Raw genomic sequence first — 17,375 nt, 5'->3', positions numbered from 1 at the left:
GCTTTAGTTGGTGCTGCCTTATTGAATATTGCAATAGTCAAAGGAGTACAGACTTTAAAAGTTATCATAACTAATCGTTCCAAAGAAAAATTTTACTATATACATAATAATCAGTTCAGTTAATGTGCAGTCCTACAAAGAATCATGACCTTCCAATGAATGAGCTTTCTGGAAGTTATGTCACAGTCTAAAGGGTACAGCTTTTTGTTTCGTGTTTTAAAGTTAGAATATAGGCTTTTTTTTAGTACCGAAAATGTCAATAGCAAGCTGAAACAGTTTGTTGTAGATGGCACTGGATTGTGTTTTAGTGTCCCTTTGGTCACCAGCTACATTACCCTATGCCTCTTACCTTCATAGGAAGCTGTCCAACTGCACTTTGCTCATTTTCCATTAAAAAAAATCCTTGTGAACAAGCCAATTCCAGAGGTGTAAAAATAAAACACTATTGGTAGTGAAATTTTAATTTATAAGCTTTGCAAAAGTTTCAACATAATGTAATTCACATACTTTCCACACCAACTTGAAATGCTTAAAAACATGTGGTTGAACCTTATTTTATTTATATCCTACTTGTCTGACGACTTCCCTGAACCAGATGCTTTTTCTTGTTTAGCTGCTTCAGCCTCTGCTTCCATTTTGTCATGCTCTTCTATTAACTTTGTAACCTCTTCAACACCTAGAACAAGCACTTCAGTTTTGTTGTCCTTCCTGATGAGTGTGGCTAATTCTAACTTCTCAGCATTCAACTTGTTCATATCAAGCGTTTTGCTCAAGACCTTGAGTGCAAGCAATAAAGCACTGTGTAAGTCAGTGTCACCTTCCTTATACTCTTGCTTCAAGATGGACACAGCTGCCTGTTAATAAAAGAAAATAAGATATTCATTAAAAAATATCCAAATTATACTGTACTTACAACTGTTACAAGGAGGGGTAAATTAGTTATCTCTCCACTTCTAAAAACAGCTATCATTATTATTTTATCCTCAACCATCAAGGTTATCAATAAAATCTCTTCTCCACTATCAAAGGTCTGTCTTCTGGCAACCACAGATGTACATTCTGTACAAAGATTTCATCAACAATAGAACTATACCAAGATTCATACCAATAAATCATGTTTGCCTTCCCATTCTAATAATTCATATTATTCATAAATACATTATTAGCAACATCAACAAACTTTTTGTTGTCAGTGTTTCCCTGTATGAGGTTAGATGTGAAATGAGTTCTCTTCACTTTGTATTCTCATTACTTCAGTAAATAAGTAGGGCAACTTCCATAGATCTCACTAATCATAGTATATATATCTGAAAAGCTATGTCCTTCAACTTCTTGCAGTAGACTACAAGAATCTAAAATTTTCTTCCTTAATATGCTTTACAAGAGAACACTGCACTGGACCTTAAAAGGATTTGTAAAGTCATTACCAGAAAATGCTCCATTACAAAAATTCCATAATAGCTATCTTTTGAAGTGGACTGTAAGTTCCTAAATCTTTTCAAAGTTGAAATCAAAAGTTTTAAGAAATTTTATTTCACTGATGAACACCTTGGGATGAAAATATGAATCTATCTCTTCTCTTTATGATTGCTTGTCATAGCTTTCTCTTTAATTTCTCTTAAGGATTATACCTCAGCCATGTTGCTTTTATTTCCAAAGTGTAAAATATGCTGAAGAATGAAGAATTTTAATTTTTTTAAACTAAAAATAATGTATTTGGCTCTCATAAAGAAATATGATAATTTTTAGTATATGACAATACTAAAAAAAAAATACCTATTTCCAGCTTTATGACCAGATGTTCAAGTCTATATAGTAATAGCAGGTTATCTGAGTCCATGGGGCTAAAATGAACCTCACAATTTAAACCTCATAAATTATAGAACAATTTTTCAAGACTCCTTAATGCCTTTGAAAATATGAGATTCTTTAGCATTAACAACTAAACATTTTCTAGTGTTTTCTATCACAAGGTTTAAAAAATTAATAAAACTGATTGCTGCAATCATCTACTAACCCCCAAGTCAAAATATGGATGCATACAACAGTTGGTATTACAGAAACACAGATATACTTACAGCACTACTGTTTCCAATACACGTGGCCTTCCATCCAGAATAATTTCCTGAAGGATCACTCTGATAAAGCTGATATCCATGGCGAAGATCCCATCCCATGTACAGAATGGATACACCAAATGGTCTCTTACCTAAAGAAAAAATTCACAGTACTACAAAATCACAGCATCAGCATCTATGTAAAAACAGCAAAGAATACCCTGTTCCTTTATTTTACTATTTCAATGAATTAGCTAAATGTACACATTCATATGCTCAATCCACTCTAAATCATTAACAGTAGTATGTTACAGTGACAAACTACATATATAAACATCTTAAAACTAATTTGAAAGACACTAACCTCCATATTGTGTGTAGGCTTGTTTGATATCACATAATCTCATGACCAGTTGCTCACATGGTATTGGCTCGCCAAACTGTAATGTATGACGCTGAGCAATGGCACGTAATTCATTGGTAAGCACGTTGGCATCTGAAGTGATGCCAGCAACACAACATGCCATATCACTGAAAAATAAATAATAGTAATCCATTAAATATGAAAATGTATACATACTAATTATAAACAACTAACTGCTTAAAATTAAAAGCACCTGATAAATTGCAATGGTTCTTAACAAAGCAAGACAGAGTTTAAGCAAGTCATAAATGAGCAGTGAAAATTCCTACTTGTTCCAAGTGACACTAAAGAAAATATGCACAAGGTAAATGAATCTCATTAAAAATGAGAAATATAGTTACGAAAATATTTGGCTAAAGATTACAACTGTGCTACAGATATTGGCATGAGTACAATTATAAAGGCAAATGGAACCTAAGAGGACTGGAATGAATATCAACGTGAATGGTGAAGTCCTTCTGTCCTCTGTCTTGAACAGGTATTTCATTATTATATGAGAGGTACAGGCTATGCTATCTTGAACAGGTATTTCATTATTATATGAGAGGTACAGGCTATGCTAACATAACAGAAAAGGTGAATTCTTGAAGAAGAAAGACCTAAAACTCATTAGTTTAGGAAAAGGAAATGTGGTTGTTGAATATGTAAAAATTTAAATCACCAAAGTTGAACTTCATCTAAAACAGAGAGATCTGAAAAATGTGAGAAAAGGTTACCATATTGAAAAGATGGATCATAGTACATACTATGAAGGGGTTTGGTCTTGCAGTCACTAGACATGTCCGATGAAACAAAAATGTATCAATTTGAAATTATCTGAAGAAAGGAGGGAGACCTTAGAAGTTTGGGGTTGATGGAGTGGTAATGTTAAAAAGGGCCTTCAGATCCAGGAAGTGCAAGATGGCAGTGAAAAGTGTAAGCAAAACGAGATGACAGCCTGCTGTTAGCCATCAGTTCAGATATATGAAAAGGCAGATGCTATTTTCCTAAACTGAGTTTGTCACATTTCATAAGTTACAAAGTGTAGATGGAAAAGCTGATCTACATACTGTTTTCCTCTAGCTATCTACAACTGGAATATTCTGCTAATCATAAAATGACACCACACCACACCACAAATATAACTTAAAATCTGAGATATTACATACTCATCAATTTTATAAATCTTGTCAGAAAGGAAAACATCATCAAGAAGTTTGTTGGTGTTTCTTCTCTCAGCAGCTAAAACAATGCCATCATTAGCCAGAATCCCTAAGCAGGTACCAGCATGGCCAATGGCTTCCATAGCATACTCAACTTGGTACAATCTCCCTTCAGGGGAGAAGATTGTTGTTTTTGAATCATAACGACGAGCCTGTTAAAGAAAACATTAATTACAAAAATATCTAAAAAGAAAACCTTGTGGAATAGACAAACATGTATCCAATGGAAATGAATGTGAAAGACAACCAAATGATATACAATGTACAGTACATTACAAAGCAAAGATATTTTAACATTCAGAGAATATACACTTTATTGTTTTATAACCAAAAACTTAGTATGGTTACAAAAAGAGTAAAACAACATGGGATATTCCCGTAACATAAGACTACATACACTTGACTACATTGGTTTGTATCCCAGTAACATAAGACTACATACACTTGACTGCCTTGGTTTGAAGATGTTTGTTTGTAAATGATGGCAAAACATTTTCAGAACCAAGTACAAAAAATAGCTCAGAATAAGAACCTAGCACTCTATATTAAGAAGGAATGCTCTATGTTAAGTTATGGTGGAGGGGTCCAATGAAGTAGGGTCTGGAGCTATGGGTTATACTGAGAAGTATCCCTGTAATTGCTACAGATTTAAACATGAACCAAATATTTCAAGCTATGTTAATGACTTTGGCAAGATATTTAAATTATATATTTACCATCATATATTAATTTTTTTTATAAACTTTATCTTATCTAAATTAAGCTATAAATATAAAACTGCTCCCAATTAAGTTCTCAGATGTTTACTGACTTCCCAGTTTTCATCGCCAAATATGTTTACTGACTTCCCAGTTTTCATCACCAAACATGTTTACTGACTTCCCAGTTTTCATCACCAAATATGTTCAGCTTATCAATGGCTGCCTTACATGCAAGAAATACTTGATTAATCTAATATAGAAAATAAAGACTTCAAACAACTATCTACCTGGAAATAACCCTTCCGTTGATAAATGCCCCCATCTCCACAAAAGACAGTTTTACTAATTGAAGTGAGATTCTGTAATTGGGACAAGAGGACAAATTTTTGCCTTCAAGCTCTAACTCTCAAACTTGATGTAAAGAATGTGCTGTGGGTAATGTTAAGGGGGAAGACAACAAGGTGATGTGCCAGTTACAACCTAAAGCACAATGAAAAGCTGGGATGAATTTCTGTAGTCCACATTCAACATAATTTGTAGTGCAAGAAATACTGTAGTGTTAAGATGGGGGGGGGGTTCCTGAGGAGTCTAAACTTCCAGGGCAGGTAGGATCTAGCACTTAAGGTTATGTTAGTTTTAGGTTAGGATGCATCAATATAGTAATTTGCTCTTGCCTTGCCGAGCTCTAGGGGGGGCTCCCTCCAAGTTGGTATGACTTGGCACATTAGGTATGAGAAGGAGGAAAAATAGTTAGGCTAGGATGCATTGCAGCAACTGGCATTCTGACATCTCTTGGCTATAATGTGTTTTGTGATGGACTGATTAGCCTAAAAAACACAAAACATTTTTGATACCTTATCTAGTTTATGCAATTTGCTCAGTTTAGGTTTTCCACAGCTCTAAAACTTTTGTGCCTCATTTGGATCCTCCCGATAATTATTTTATATATTACTATTATTAAAACAGTTTAACCAGACCACTGAACTGACTATCAGCTCTCACAGGGCTGGCCCAGAGGATTTGGATGAAATGACAGGTCTACGCTAGAAGCCTAGCACTAGGACCAAATAGGTCACTCGGCATGATGATTGAATGAAAATGAAATTAAAAACTGCACAAAGGCACATGCTCTCATACTGGAACACACTCAAACAATAATCATGTTTCCATATATACTCACTAAAAAGGTATATTAAAATTTTAAAAAATTAAGTAAAATTTTAAAATTTAGTTTTAAATTCATTAAATGCCTAAGGGTTTTTATATTTCTATTATTTACTTTTTATACTTTATCAATTAAATCACAGCTCTTCATGAACATTAAGCTAAGAGGTGGGGAACTTGCAAATGAGTAGTATACATCAAAAACAAGTCAGAAATGCATAAAACACAAGATATGCAATTTGAAAAAATATCATTCCTGTATCCGATAAGAAACTAATATAGCATAATACTGAAAAAGTTAGCTAGTCCTATTCCATAACAGAAAAACATGATTTTTACTTGCACAGAGCGCTTGTGTAACACGAGCACCCACATAGTTTAAGTATATAGGCCTAGTAATAAAATACACAATGAAACACCACCCCCAAAAATAGACACACGCCTTCAAATAATTATTTATACACAAAACCCCGTAGTTGGTCCATCATTTACTTGCCTCATATTTCTTATGGAAAGTGTCAAATACAACAATCACTTGATAAGTTTCGTTAAAATTCCTTGTAGGAAATGAATTACCATATTAACCCTATTACCCCGAAAAGAGCCATTTGCCCATTTCTGATTATATTCTCGTTTGGCGATGAATAGCCTAACAATAAGGAATGAATGCAGAGTAAGGGTCAGGGCTACTGTGCATTTCAGAGGGAATATGACCTTATCAGACTAAAACGGTATGGCCTTCGCCTAACCATTTTTCTTCGATAGGCTCTTTAAAGTGACCATACCTAGCTTTGTCTTTGTCCAAGTCTAATAATCTACTGTAAGATCGACCTGGCATAGTCTAGCTTAGGCTTCGTAGGCTACGTAACTTGGCAGCCAATTTTGAATAACTGCACACAATTAAAACCTTACCATTATTGGACTGAGTTATACAGTGCGTGTTTCTTCTACTGTTACAACCGAGAGACAATCGGACTTGTATCGTTGACGAAACAAAGAAAACACCGGTACCGCTAACAACGACGTTCTCAATTAGTCAGCGTTTGTGTACATTCTCCATGTTGATGACAAGTGAATTTCGCAGTGCGTCTTTCCACAGATATGTGAAATAAATACGAGATTTTGTGAAGAAAGGCAATTGTTGGCAGTTGGTCAAAACAAGGTTTTTATCAAAATACTTTTCTGACAACTTTCGTTGTTTTATGTTATTCCCCTCGGGAAGCCAAAGGTTTGATCCTTCTTACACGTGGGGAAAAATATTAGGGTTGAAATTTGAAACGCATCCTGCTTTTAGTCGTGAGGTAACGGAGACTTTACGTTTTCTTCCAGCTCTAGACCATTTCCGCTATTAGGGAGTAGCTGTAGAGAAAAATTATCTCACGACAATAGGTACTACTTAAACCTTCGTAGGGTATCGGTATCGGCCGCATTTCAAAACCTACTATACATTGAAGTGTGTGTGTGTATGTATATATATATATATATATATATATATATATATATATATATATATATATATATATGTGTGTGTGTGTGTGTGTGTGTGTGTGTGTGTGTGTGTGTGTGTGTGTGTAACAGAATTCTGTGAAATTAAGTCCATAGAAACAAAATTCTCACCCAACTCTTCTGTCGTGCTCAATTCACGAATACCAATAAATGAATTAGTTAGTTGCTGGAACATGGAAGACTAAAAGTCATGAAAAAGTGTTAGGCATATATGAAAAGCAGCAAAGACAATTTTTCAGAAATCTATGAATATCAATTGTAAATGTCAGATATACAAGGTGCCATCTGATGGAGTTCATAAGGACTAATAGGAGCCATCTTTACCATAGATAGTAAAGATAACCATATATAAAAAAAAATGTAACTGGGGGAGAGATAGAGAATTCCTTGGTGTTCCTTTAGGGTCAGTTTTGTAAAGATCGCTCCTAAAGACGTTCCGTTACAAAGGCTACTGAATGACCTGTCGTAGGTTTGTGGACTTGTCCGATTGTATGGTCACCCTCGTTGATAAAAACGACGGTTATATGTACCATTCTTTAACTTATACTAGTAAAATAGCAAAGCGGAATAATTTGCCATGTAATATGTGTTCTTGGGATATGTATGTAGTTTTTTTTTTTACATATTCGTCTCAGAAATTTGCATAAATGGTAAGGTAAAATTATACGGAAACCGTCGGCCGAAGCCATGTTTTACCTTGGTTAGCAAATAAGGTAACATTCGAATTGTGAGGAGCATAGTGACACAGGAATGACATCCCACTTCCACAGAATATTACAAGCTTTCCCGAAAGGTTATTCATTAGCTTTTGCGTATGGATCTGGTGTTTTCAAACAAGTTGGACATAAAAGTGTACGAGTAAGTAGCGAATTGAAGGTTCTCGAGTGTGTTAAACGAATGGGCCTAGGCTAGGTTAACCTGAACTAGTGTAGGCTAAGCTGAAGTAAGACTCATGATTTGCGTACCGTAGACTATTTCAGCTTTAGGTTTTGAGCAGGGTAAAGCTTTACTTTAGTTGTACGGCTTGATTCCTGCCAGTCGACCGGTACAGATTCCTCATACATAAATAGACATAACCTCTCCTAGGCTATAATGCTAGGTCCTAACCTAAGCAGAACTTACCTACCCAACCTATTTTAGGGCGACGTCCCCTGACCTGGCCCGGGGGGCTATGCCCCCTTCCCCCGACCCCCCGAAAAGGTCGTAACCTGCCCTGGTAGACGGCTGGCGGGAATCAGGCCCACAACTAAAAGTTTTACCAATTTCTAACTAAAACTAGCCTGTCCTGGACTGGGTCTTGGTTTCTCAAAGCTTGATCCACAGTAGAACAATCTTGCAGGTACCTTACTTCCTTGCTAACAGTTGCACAGCTGTTTTGCATATATTTTTTAACCTCTTTCAATGTCAGTCAGCTGATTTAGGCTACTATTATTATTTTGTGCTGAGATACAAGAGGGCTGGTAGGTTATCTTCTTACTAGCTCTGGTGCTTCGTAAGATTCTCCTACGAGCCTAAAAAGTATTTATAAAACTAAAGACTTTATTGAATCAGTACTTTGATGCATCCCAGTTTCCTATTCCTTCCATTTTTTACAATCTTTATTTCAAATTTCTCCAATGTCTTTATTCCAATACTTTCCATAAGGGGTACAAAGCTGGCATTCTATTATCTCTCTCTGATCATTTTTCTTATTGTTTTGAATTGCAAGTTTTTGAATTCCTTCCAGTTACTGTAAGGGTATGAAAAATGTCAGGTCAAGAGCATGAATTGGATTTATTTAATTGCTTAACATCTATGATTGTCGTAAATTTATTTTTTATTAATTTATGTAAAACTGGTGAAATATGGTCTTGTGATAAGTTGGATGTGGTTTTGATAAATTCAATACATAGCTTATAAATTTTTTTTTGGAGATGCTGCATTAACTCGTTATCTCACTTCCTATATTTAGGATATGATGGTGGGACCACAGTGAGAAAGTGAGGATTTTCAGTGCTACTATAGTATGATATCTACCATCCATTTCCTACATTTGACCCCTCAGGGGCCAATACTAAACATGGCAAAACAGAGTAGGTGAGTCACTGTTTTGCCGTGTTTAGTACTAGCCTCTGGGGATCAAATACAGGCAGTCCCCAGTTAACAGTTGGGGTTCCGTCCCGACTGAGCGCCACTAACCGGAAATCGGCGATAATAGTGCCAAAAATCCCACTTACCGGCACCGCTCTTGGCGCCAAAATCCCCACTCAACGGTGCTGTTAACTGGAGATTGGTGCTGAAATCCCCACTTAACGGCGCAGGTTAACCGGAGATTGATGGCGAAAATCTGGTTAACGACTTCGCTAGCCAAGCGCTGTAACACCAAAACGCCATTAACTGATGCCACCGGTAAGCGGGGACAGCCTGTACTGCCAGGCAGTGATGATACAACTGCCTTGGCTCATCTGTTCATGCAGGCTTCCCTAATAGGGAACTCAGCTTGTTGTACTTTTTATACTACTAGGCAGTGGTAATATGACTGCCTTGGCTCAATCAGGTCATGCAAGCTCCCCTGATGGGAAAATTCTGCTTGCTGTACTTTCTATACTGCCTTGGCTCATCTGTTCATGCAGGCTTCCCTAATAGGGAACTCGGCTTGTACTTTTTATACTACTAGGCAGTAGTAATAAGACTGCCTTGGCTCAATCAGGTCTTGCAAGCTCCCCTGATGGGAAAATTCTGCTTGCTGTACTTTCTATACTGCCAGGCAGTGATGATACAACTGCCTTAGGTGGTCAGTTCATGCAGGCTTCCCTAATAAGGAATTCAGCTTTCTTTACTTTATGTACTGCCAGGTTAACACCATCGTTAGCCAAGCGCTGTAACAACGAAACGCCATTAACTGATGCTGCCAGTAAGCGGGGACTGCCTGTAGTTTTTTATATAGTTTGAAGAAGTAATTGCCATATGCCCTAATTGAGTTGTTTGGTAGATAGCATCCTGATTTTTGGTAGGTTGTGAATAGCTCGGTAGATATACTATATTAGCACCGGATTTTCCTTTGGGGAGAAAAAAAGAAAAAGAAAACGGGCAACAGTAACGTAACCCTCCTAACCTGACCTAGGATGCCAGGTCCCCTACTGTCTTGGGAATGGATATATGCCTATTGAGACACCCTCTATCTCAATCTGACCCTAAAAGTGTGGTTCTTCATTGTGTTTCCCAATTGTCAGGCATGGGGCATTGTAATGAGTTAACCAAACACTTTTTTGAGGAATGTTTATCATATTAGAATTACACCCAAAACTATTGGAAAAATCACAGTTCACCAGTTTTAGAGATCAGTCTTATTTGAAAGCTTTATAAAAAAAACTTCATGGAAAGAAGTATGTTGTTTCTTAAATCTGGTCAGATCACATTCACATAAGCAAATAATGAGCAAGTTCCTAAACCAGAAAAAAAAACCGTGAAAACATTTGGCATCACTATCATCAATACAAACTAGTATTCATGGCATCAGTACCCATAAGAACAAACAGTACTTGCACATTAAATAAGGGAAGAATATTGTAGAATACATGTTTTAGCATGCTCATGTTACTATGCAGTGGTGTCACATGTTATGTCCTATATAATAAAGCATTCTGTTGCTGATATCGTGTCTCAGAAGAGGGAGTGGATGTTCTTAAGTAGTTTTGCCTGAAATTCACTCCCTCCACCCCACACCCCATGAGAATGATCATCATACATAAAATTTGTGGTCAAAGAAGGGGTAAAAAGTATATGGAATAAGTTTGTTGCATTTGTGGATAAAATTCAGATACATGAGTCACTTGAGAAATAAATGTTTTTGTTGTACTTGTCATATCTCCACCTCCTTAGTCAAACAGGTTTTCAAGTTTAGCTAAACCCTAGGAACAAACTTCCTATTTGTTTATTTTTCCCACTGGCTTGCACATCACCTTCCTGCAACTGCTACCCCTTAGAAGCGTGTGTAATTTCTTCCCTCCTTAGTCAAATAGGGCTTTCTTATTACGCACCCTTCCTTTTCTCCCTTGCTCAGTAGATTTTCAAGTTTAGCCAAATCTCGGGAACACACTTCCCGTTGGTTTCTTTACCCATTGCCCTGCACATCATCCTCCTTCAACTACGCTTTAGAAATTTTCTCCTTTCCCCCTCTTGCATTTTCTCCTAATGTAGGATTGTAGCTTGGATATAGTAACTTTTTTGACACGTTCTTCAAATGCAGAAATATATTTCTCTCCTCTCAACTCCTATTGTAAAAATAACTATGTTTTCTCAGCAGTAGGAATCTCTGATTTGGGCCCTTTCATTCTTAGTGTTCTGGCATACCATCAAGTTCTAACTACTTATACAATAATAATGACTGCTTGTTAATTACTAAGAAAAAAAACTTTGAATTTACTAATCCCAGAGAACTTCAATCCAAAAAGACTGCCAGAATCTCTTGCCACCATACCACACTTTCCCATTTTTGCAAGAATTCCCCTGCGATGAGGAAATTCTAGTAAGTTGAGATAGTACCCATTTTGAACTTAATTGTCAACCATTTCTATAAGAAAACTCGAGCTGTGGTTCAAGGCTTGTTTTTATGATGATAGCCTTATCCACTGCATAGGAAGTTCTGATCCCCTCTTAGGTACTTCGGATAAGCAAGGAACAAGTGATACTGCCATGTATGAAGAGGCCTCATTTCCTCTTTTCCTTTTAGCTTCAAAGATTGGAGGTAAAATGGAGAGAACCTTTGGTCTCTTCAGAGCTTCAAGATTGTATGTTAACATACATATTGGAGATTTAGACGAAGATACATCTCTCTGGTGTTCTCAGAGTATAAAGTTTATTAGGAGACAGACAAGTTAAGGGAATGGGGAGAGTGGAATGGCCTTGCATCCTATTTATGGGGCAAATTTTGACTCTAGAAGAGTAAAATCATCCTCTTGATAATTTTTAATTAGGAATCCTTTTTATGTATCAGTCAGTGGTTTGTATGTACGAACTGACAATTTTAAAACTTTTGTCATAGATACAAAACATTTACTTTACAAAGAGTATCCTCATTACCATGGTACAGTTGTTGGTTACAGATTCAACCCAACCTCCCATATACTGTAATGGAAAAAGATAGCTCACTCCTTAATTAACTATCATTACCTGATCTCTGTCATATCCCAGTGAAATGAGATTTCTTGTTAAGTAATGGCTTGTATATAAGGAACACACAAAGAATTTTTAAATATTTTGACACTATTCACGATGAAATATTTATGTTATGAGCATCTTGTAGCTTATAGTAAATTCTATAGAAAAAAAGGGGGTTGTGACTGAAATATAGGGTACTGCCAAATAGTATAATGAACACAATTTTCTTTTTGAGAGCTGGATCTGGAACATTTTACAGATTCTGTGAAAAAATGTTGGTAGTAACTAATCACATTAAGAACTGATTTTAAATTTTGGTGTATTTCAGCTACAGTAATTGGGAGAGAACTATGATTCAAGAAGATTAATAACAGAGTGAAAGAAGTTGCAGACTAATCACAGAATTTCTGTTGGAGTTGTGGATTACCGAAAAATTTGAAGCGGAAATGTCTGTACACACCTTATTTTTTAAAGAACAGTTTCTTTCATACTTACCTATGTTATTTTCAGCAGTGTTATAGAAATAAATTTCCAATTTTCTTTAGTACAATTGAATGTGAAGTATTAGATTTGTGATTTTCACATTTTCATTAAATCAATATTTTGAAGATTGCATATACTGTACTGTGAGTTACATCTTTGTATTTGAGGTGCATCTTTTGAGTGATATAACATAATTATTTTTTAAGAGCATTTAAAATGTCTTTTCATCATAAAGAACACATTGTTAGTGGTAAAATATCAAGTGTACTAAAAGTGCAGCAACCTTTTAAGAGCCCTATGAGGGCATCTGGTACAAATAAAGAGGAGTTCAAGAGTACATTGGGGACATATACACCACCAGTTATACAGTGCAGAGAAAGCTCCAAGCAAAATGCTACCTTTTCCCCAAATCACCCTATTTTACAAGAATCTCAAGAGAACAAGGAATCAAGAAGTGCTAAAAATGTTGATGAGAAGGCTTCCCTTAACACTACACCAAGGAAGCCAGTTGGTAATAGCGGCTGTAGAGGACGACTTTCCAGACGTGGCAGATTTAGCCCATGCCAGTTCAGTGCCCCTTTTCGAAGTCCAATTAGCAATAACAGCACTGGACAGCAAGTTTTATCGCAAGAAGAAGACCTGGACAAACTTATTAAACTTGAATGTGAATTAGACAGAGAGATTTCCTCTCTCAAAGATCTTGGCTTTGAAGTTGAAGAGCTTCAGGGACACATTAGCAACCTGCATCAGTATAATGAAATCAAAGATGCAGCCCAGCTTGTGATGGGAAGACTTGCAGAATTAGAAGGTGTGACTGTTAAAGAAATTCATGAAAAATATGGAGTTACATGTCAAGAGTAAATATACCTTAATAAGACTTGTTTTCAAAAGTGAAAAGAATAAAATTGTATTCTGCTTCCTGAAATATTACAAGCTTATGTATGTATTCATGAATAATGTTGCTAAATTGATTTTTTTTACTTGCCCTGCTGCCTGGTCATTACAGAGCATAATCTTTGTATTAGAGGTTAATGTACCAAAGTGTTCAAATTGTACAATTGTTTGAATGAATAAACAATTGTGGAACATATTTGGAAATTAATACTAATTTTTGTACAATATAGGAATGTTATTTTGCATAAAAGCATGTTTGCTTTCCCTCAGTACTGAATCAATTTTTCTGTCTAATGGAGAGACTACATTTACAGTTAAGGGCTAAGAATAAAAAATTATGGATAGCAAGAAGGCAAGACCCTCTCCTGATTGTACAGCTTTGACTGTACAGTATAGCTTTCTTATGCACATAGTAATTAAGGCCTTGTACATACATCATAGTGTTTTGCTCCTGAACTTCTTTCATAAGATATTATTTCCTCTGCATCTGTGCTGTTGTTGCTATTTTCTTACTGCACTCTCAGTACCTTCGAAGTCCAGGGTGCCTCAAAGTTAACAGAATGTTCTACCTTTTCTAAGGTCTAAGTGTTTCTCCTCTCATTCTGCTCCCCTTTCTCTTCAAGTATAGATAAAGATGAAGGCCTCTTTACTTAACGCATCAATATGATGTGCAGTATTTAAAATAACGCATCAGTATGGTGTGCAGTATTTTGAAATTTTATACAGGGAACCTGAACATGTAAATGAAGAAGAAACAAGGTACTGTAGTTGAAGAGTATAACAAGTCAGTAGAATGTTATGGAGAATCACAAAAATTGAGTGAAAATGGCAATTTAAGCTAGAAGTAGAATTGTTGTCCAAATGATATTGTATATGGAAGACTTACCATTCACACAACAAGTTAAAGGTATATTAGTATTACAGTAAGCACAGACCCCAGTAATATAATGTAATGAAAACAAGTTAAATTTTTGACAAGAAATCCAAGCAGGATTTGGAAGCATTTGTGGACAGTTTCATTACAAAGAGGAGATAAAGAGAGGTAGAAGCTATTATTCAACAGGATAGAATAGAGGCCAGGTCTTTAATGATGTTGAAGTGAACAGAAAGAGACAGGCCTAAGGTCTATTGCCAACTAGAGGGTTATGTCGTTATTAGTCATACTAGAAGAAAGAGATTATGAAAGATCAAAAGATTTGGTGTATTCAGTTTAGTGAGATTTATATGGGTAGAGGGAATATGTGAAGCATATGTTACCTAAAAGTGGAGCATTAAACAAGACAGCCTCCCCCAGAAAAAAAGCTTTCTGAATCCCTTCAAAGCTTAGCAGTGGGGAATACTCTTGAAGGTTATTTTTGAATAAGATTGATGTAAGTTGTATACTAGTCTTTTGGTAGAAAACTGAGTCAGAAAAATGTGAGGAGCAGATTTGACATTTAATTCTTTTGATGGAAATTTTGCCAAATTAAATCTTTCAGATAGCTGTTGTACATCATTGTATATTTTCAGGATAATATGATGGACTTCATATTTGCCGTAAAGGACCCACTACAGTGGCATCAGACTAATTTGGCTCTTAACCCCAAACATTATTCAGTTCTACGATATGGAGGTCACCACCTGATAACCAACATTCAAGACAACTGGGGAGCTCATGTTTACTTCAACACACTAGTCCCTACCCACGAAGGAGTGAGTCAAAATAGTCAGGTTATATTTGACAGGTTTACTCAAGTCATCAGTGATGTTTCTTGCATTCATACAAAGTAATCTATTACTATACAAATACCTTCATCATTTCTAAAGGTAGATGAGACAGTGATAAATTTTTAGCTACAAATAAAGCAGTGCAGTATAATAGTTAGAAGGTACGTGATGCAATACTAGCTAGGAGGTCCTTGCTTCTGCTAGTTTTCATGTCTTTATCAGAGGAAATACATTATCTTCGAAGAATTTTTTTCACTGTCAAATTTTCTAGTATTTCTGAGTTTGGGTGTATCCTTACAATAATGCAGTTGCTTTAATGATATACCATTTTTTGTTTTATATTTATTGCTTATTTCTTGACAGTTAATATGGGCTTAATCCTGTACTCTCAGTATTTTCAAGTACAATCAATTTTCTCAATGGACTCAGAGGGTTTAAGGCATCTGCTGTTGGAAAGTGCTTATATCAGTGTTTCTGGTCTTGATTTTGTTGATATCAGATGTGAATGGTAACATTTTAAAGAACTAGAGAAACAATATAGTATGACTTGAGAATACTAGTATTCAGGTGTGATTTTGCATTAATTATATTTGCAAATGTTTACAAAGAGATTATATGGGTTATCCAGATGATGAAAAAATGTATGAATATGTGTTATTATGTACCATTAGTTTGGCTTCCTCACCATTTTATTGATGCAGCAGCCATTATTTCTGATGCTATTGTTTGGTGTTTCCCCAAGCTAATAGAAATGCTCTACCTCTTTTTGAACCTCCCCATTTGTCAAACAAGTTCTTAGTTCCCTTCTCCTCCCCATTTATGCATTACAGGCATCAAAATTCTTTTACTTGTGTATATTTGCTGACAGTCTGTTGAATATGGTACTCAGTAGGGCTCACTGCATACCATTCCCAAAACAATCGTGTAGCCATTTTCCCTGTTGTCCTTTTTCATCAGATACTTTTTTCCAGTTGACGTAAGCTTTGTTTTGTCCACATTGACTTTAAATCCTTTCTTCCCACTACACTCGTCTACCTTTTAGATATTGCTACCACTTCCTCAGATTTTTCTCTTATCACCAGGCCATCTACATGAAGCAGTTCCCTTGGCCCCCCCCTTTTCTGTACGGCTATGTAGATAAACAGTGTAGGGCTCAGAGCTGGTCTTTGCACTTTTCTCAAATTCTTCTGATACACTAGCCACTATCTCCACTTTAGGTCTAGTGTTTTGGTAGAGTAACACCACTAACTTGATGAGTGGCCATGATGACTTTTACTTTGTAATGCCTTTTCAATTGTTTGTCTCCTCCCCACATATAGAGGAATTTCAGTTCATCAATAAATCCCCTATACATACTGCAAAATGGTATCCATATCTGGCTTGCTGTAAGTCAAGGCTATTAAATAACACCCCTTCCTGGTCATCTGTCATCTAGATCAATTTTGTCATTTGTCTTGCCTTATCCAAGTTTATGAGATGGTAGACACTATTATCTGGAGAAATCAGTTATTTAGTTGTGTTGTGTGTTTTTTCTTTGGTATCAGGTAGTTAACTAATTTGCCTTTTGTTGTGGCAACTAATTTGCCTTTTGTTGTGGCAGCGTTTCCCTAACAGAAGTGAAAGTTTGTAACCACAAATAAGGCATATTATAACAATGTTTTTCTTATCTTAGGAAAAGTGTGGTTGCTTGGATTTGTTGTTGCTGAATAATGGTTTGGTGCTTTTCTTCATGGCTTCATGGCTGCAAAGTTTGTAAAAAAAAAAAAAGCAATGTTTTCTGACAACAAAGAAGAGCTGGATGAACCAGCAAACTGACTAAGTAAGAGATGCAATAAGCCAGAGACACCAGGAGGATAAGAGCTTTTAGGCTATAACATCACATACTTTAATTAACCCTTTAACGCCGAAGCCCTATTTACAAAAACGTTTCCCGTATGCCGGCGGCGTTCGGTGAGTTAGCGCCGAAGCGGAAAAAAAGTTTTTTGTTCATGACACTTACCTGCCAGATATATATATAGCTGTATTTCTCCGAAATCCGACAGAATTTCAAAACTCGCGGCACACGCAGTGTGGCCAGGTGGTTAGTACTCATTCCCGC

The 17,375-nt window shown here is 36.2% G+C and overlaps 2 protein-coding genes across 6 annotated transcripts in view; one reads left to right on the top strand and one right to left on the bottom strand.

Moving 5' to 3' along the window:
* Positions 1-445: 445 nt before the first annotated feature.
* Positions 446-6,829, bottom strand: Prosalpha3 (proteasome alpha3 subunit). Its single transcript, XM_067105780.1, has 5 exons — positions 6,461-6,829; positions 3,630-3,835; positions 2,422-2,588; positions 2,079-2,209; positions 446-854 (listed from the first exon to the last, which is right to left on the bottom strand). The coding sequence occupies exons 1-5, from the start codon at positions 6,461-6,463 to the stop codon at positions 567-569; spliced, it is 795 nt and encodes a 264-aa protein (XP_066961881.1). The 5' UTR covers positions 6,464-6,829; the 3' UTR covers positions 446-566.
* Positions 6,830-7,513: 684 nt separating this feature from the next.
* Positions 7,514-17,375, top strand: part of LOC136839547 (phosphatidate cytidylyltransferase, mitochondrial) — a 45,492-nt gene continuing 35,630 nt past the window's right edge. For 4 of the 5 annotated variants that reach the window (XR_010853375.1, XR_010853376.1, XR_010853377.1 and 1 more), the window contains exons 1-2: positions 7,514-7,912; positions 15,080-15,262. Coding sequence is in view for 1 of the 5 variants with exons in the window: in XM_067105779.1 (XP_066961880.1) it covers positions 7,805-7,912; positions 15,080-15,262 (291 nt within the window). In the remaining 4 variants the exon portion in view is untranslated. Of the gene's footprint in view, positions 7,913-12,517; positions 12,642-15,079; positions 15,263-17,375 lie in introns of those variants that run through there. The other variant, XR_010853378.1, reaches the window with a different exon arrangement.

This window comes from Macrobrachium rosenbergii, chromosome 6 (genome assembly GCF_040412425.1).
Source record: "Macrobrachium rosenbergii isolate ZJJX-2024 chromosome 6, ASM4041242v1, whole genome shotgun sequence".
Classification (NCBI taxonomy): Eukaryota; Metazoa; Arthropoda; class Malacostraca; order Decapoda; family Palaemonidae; genus Macrobrachium; species Macrobrachium rosenbergii.
This window is presented reverse-complemented; position numbering and strand designations above follow the sequence as displayed.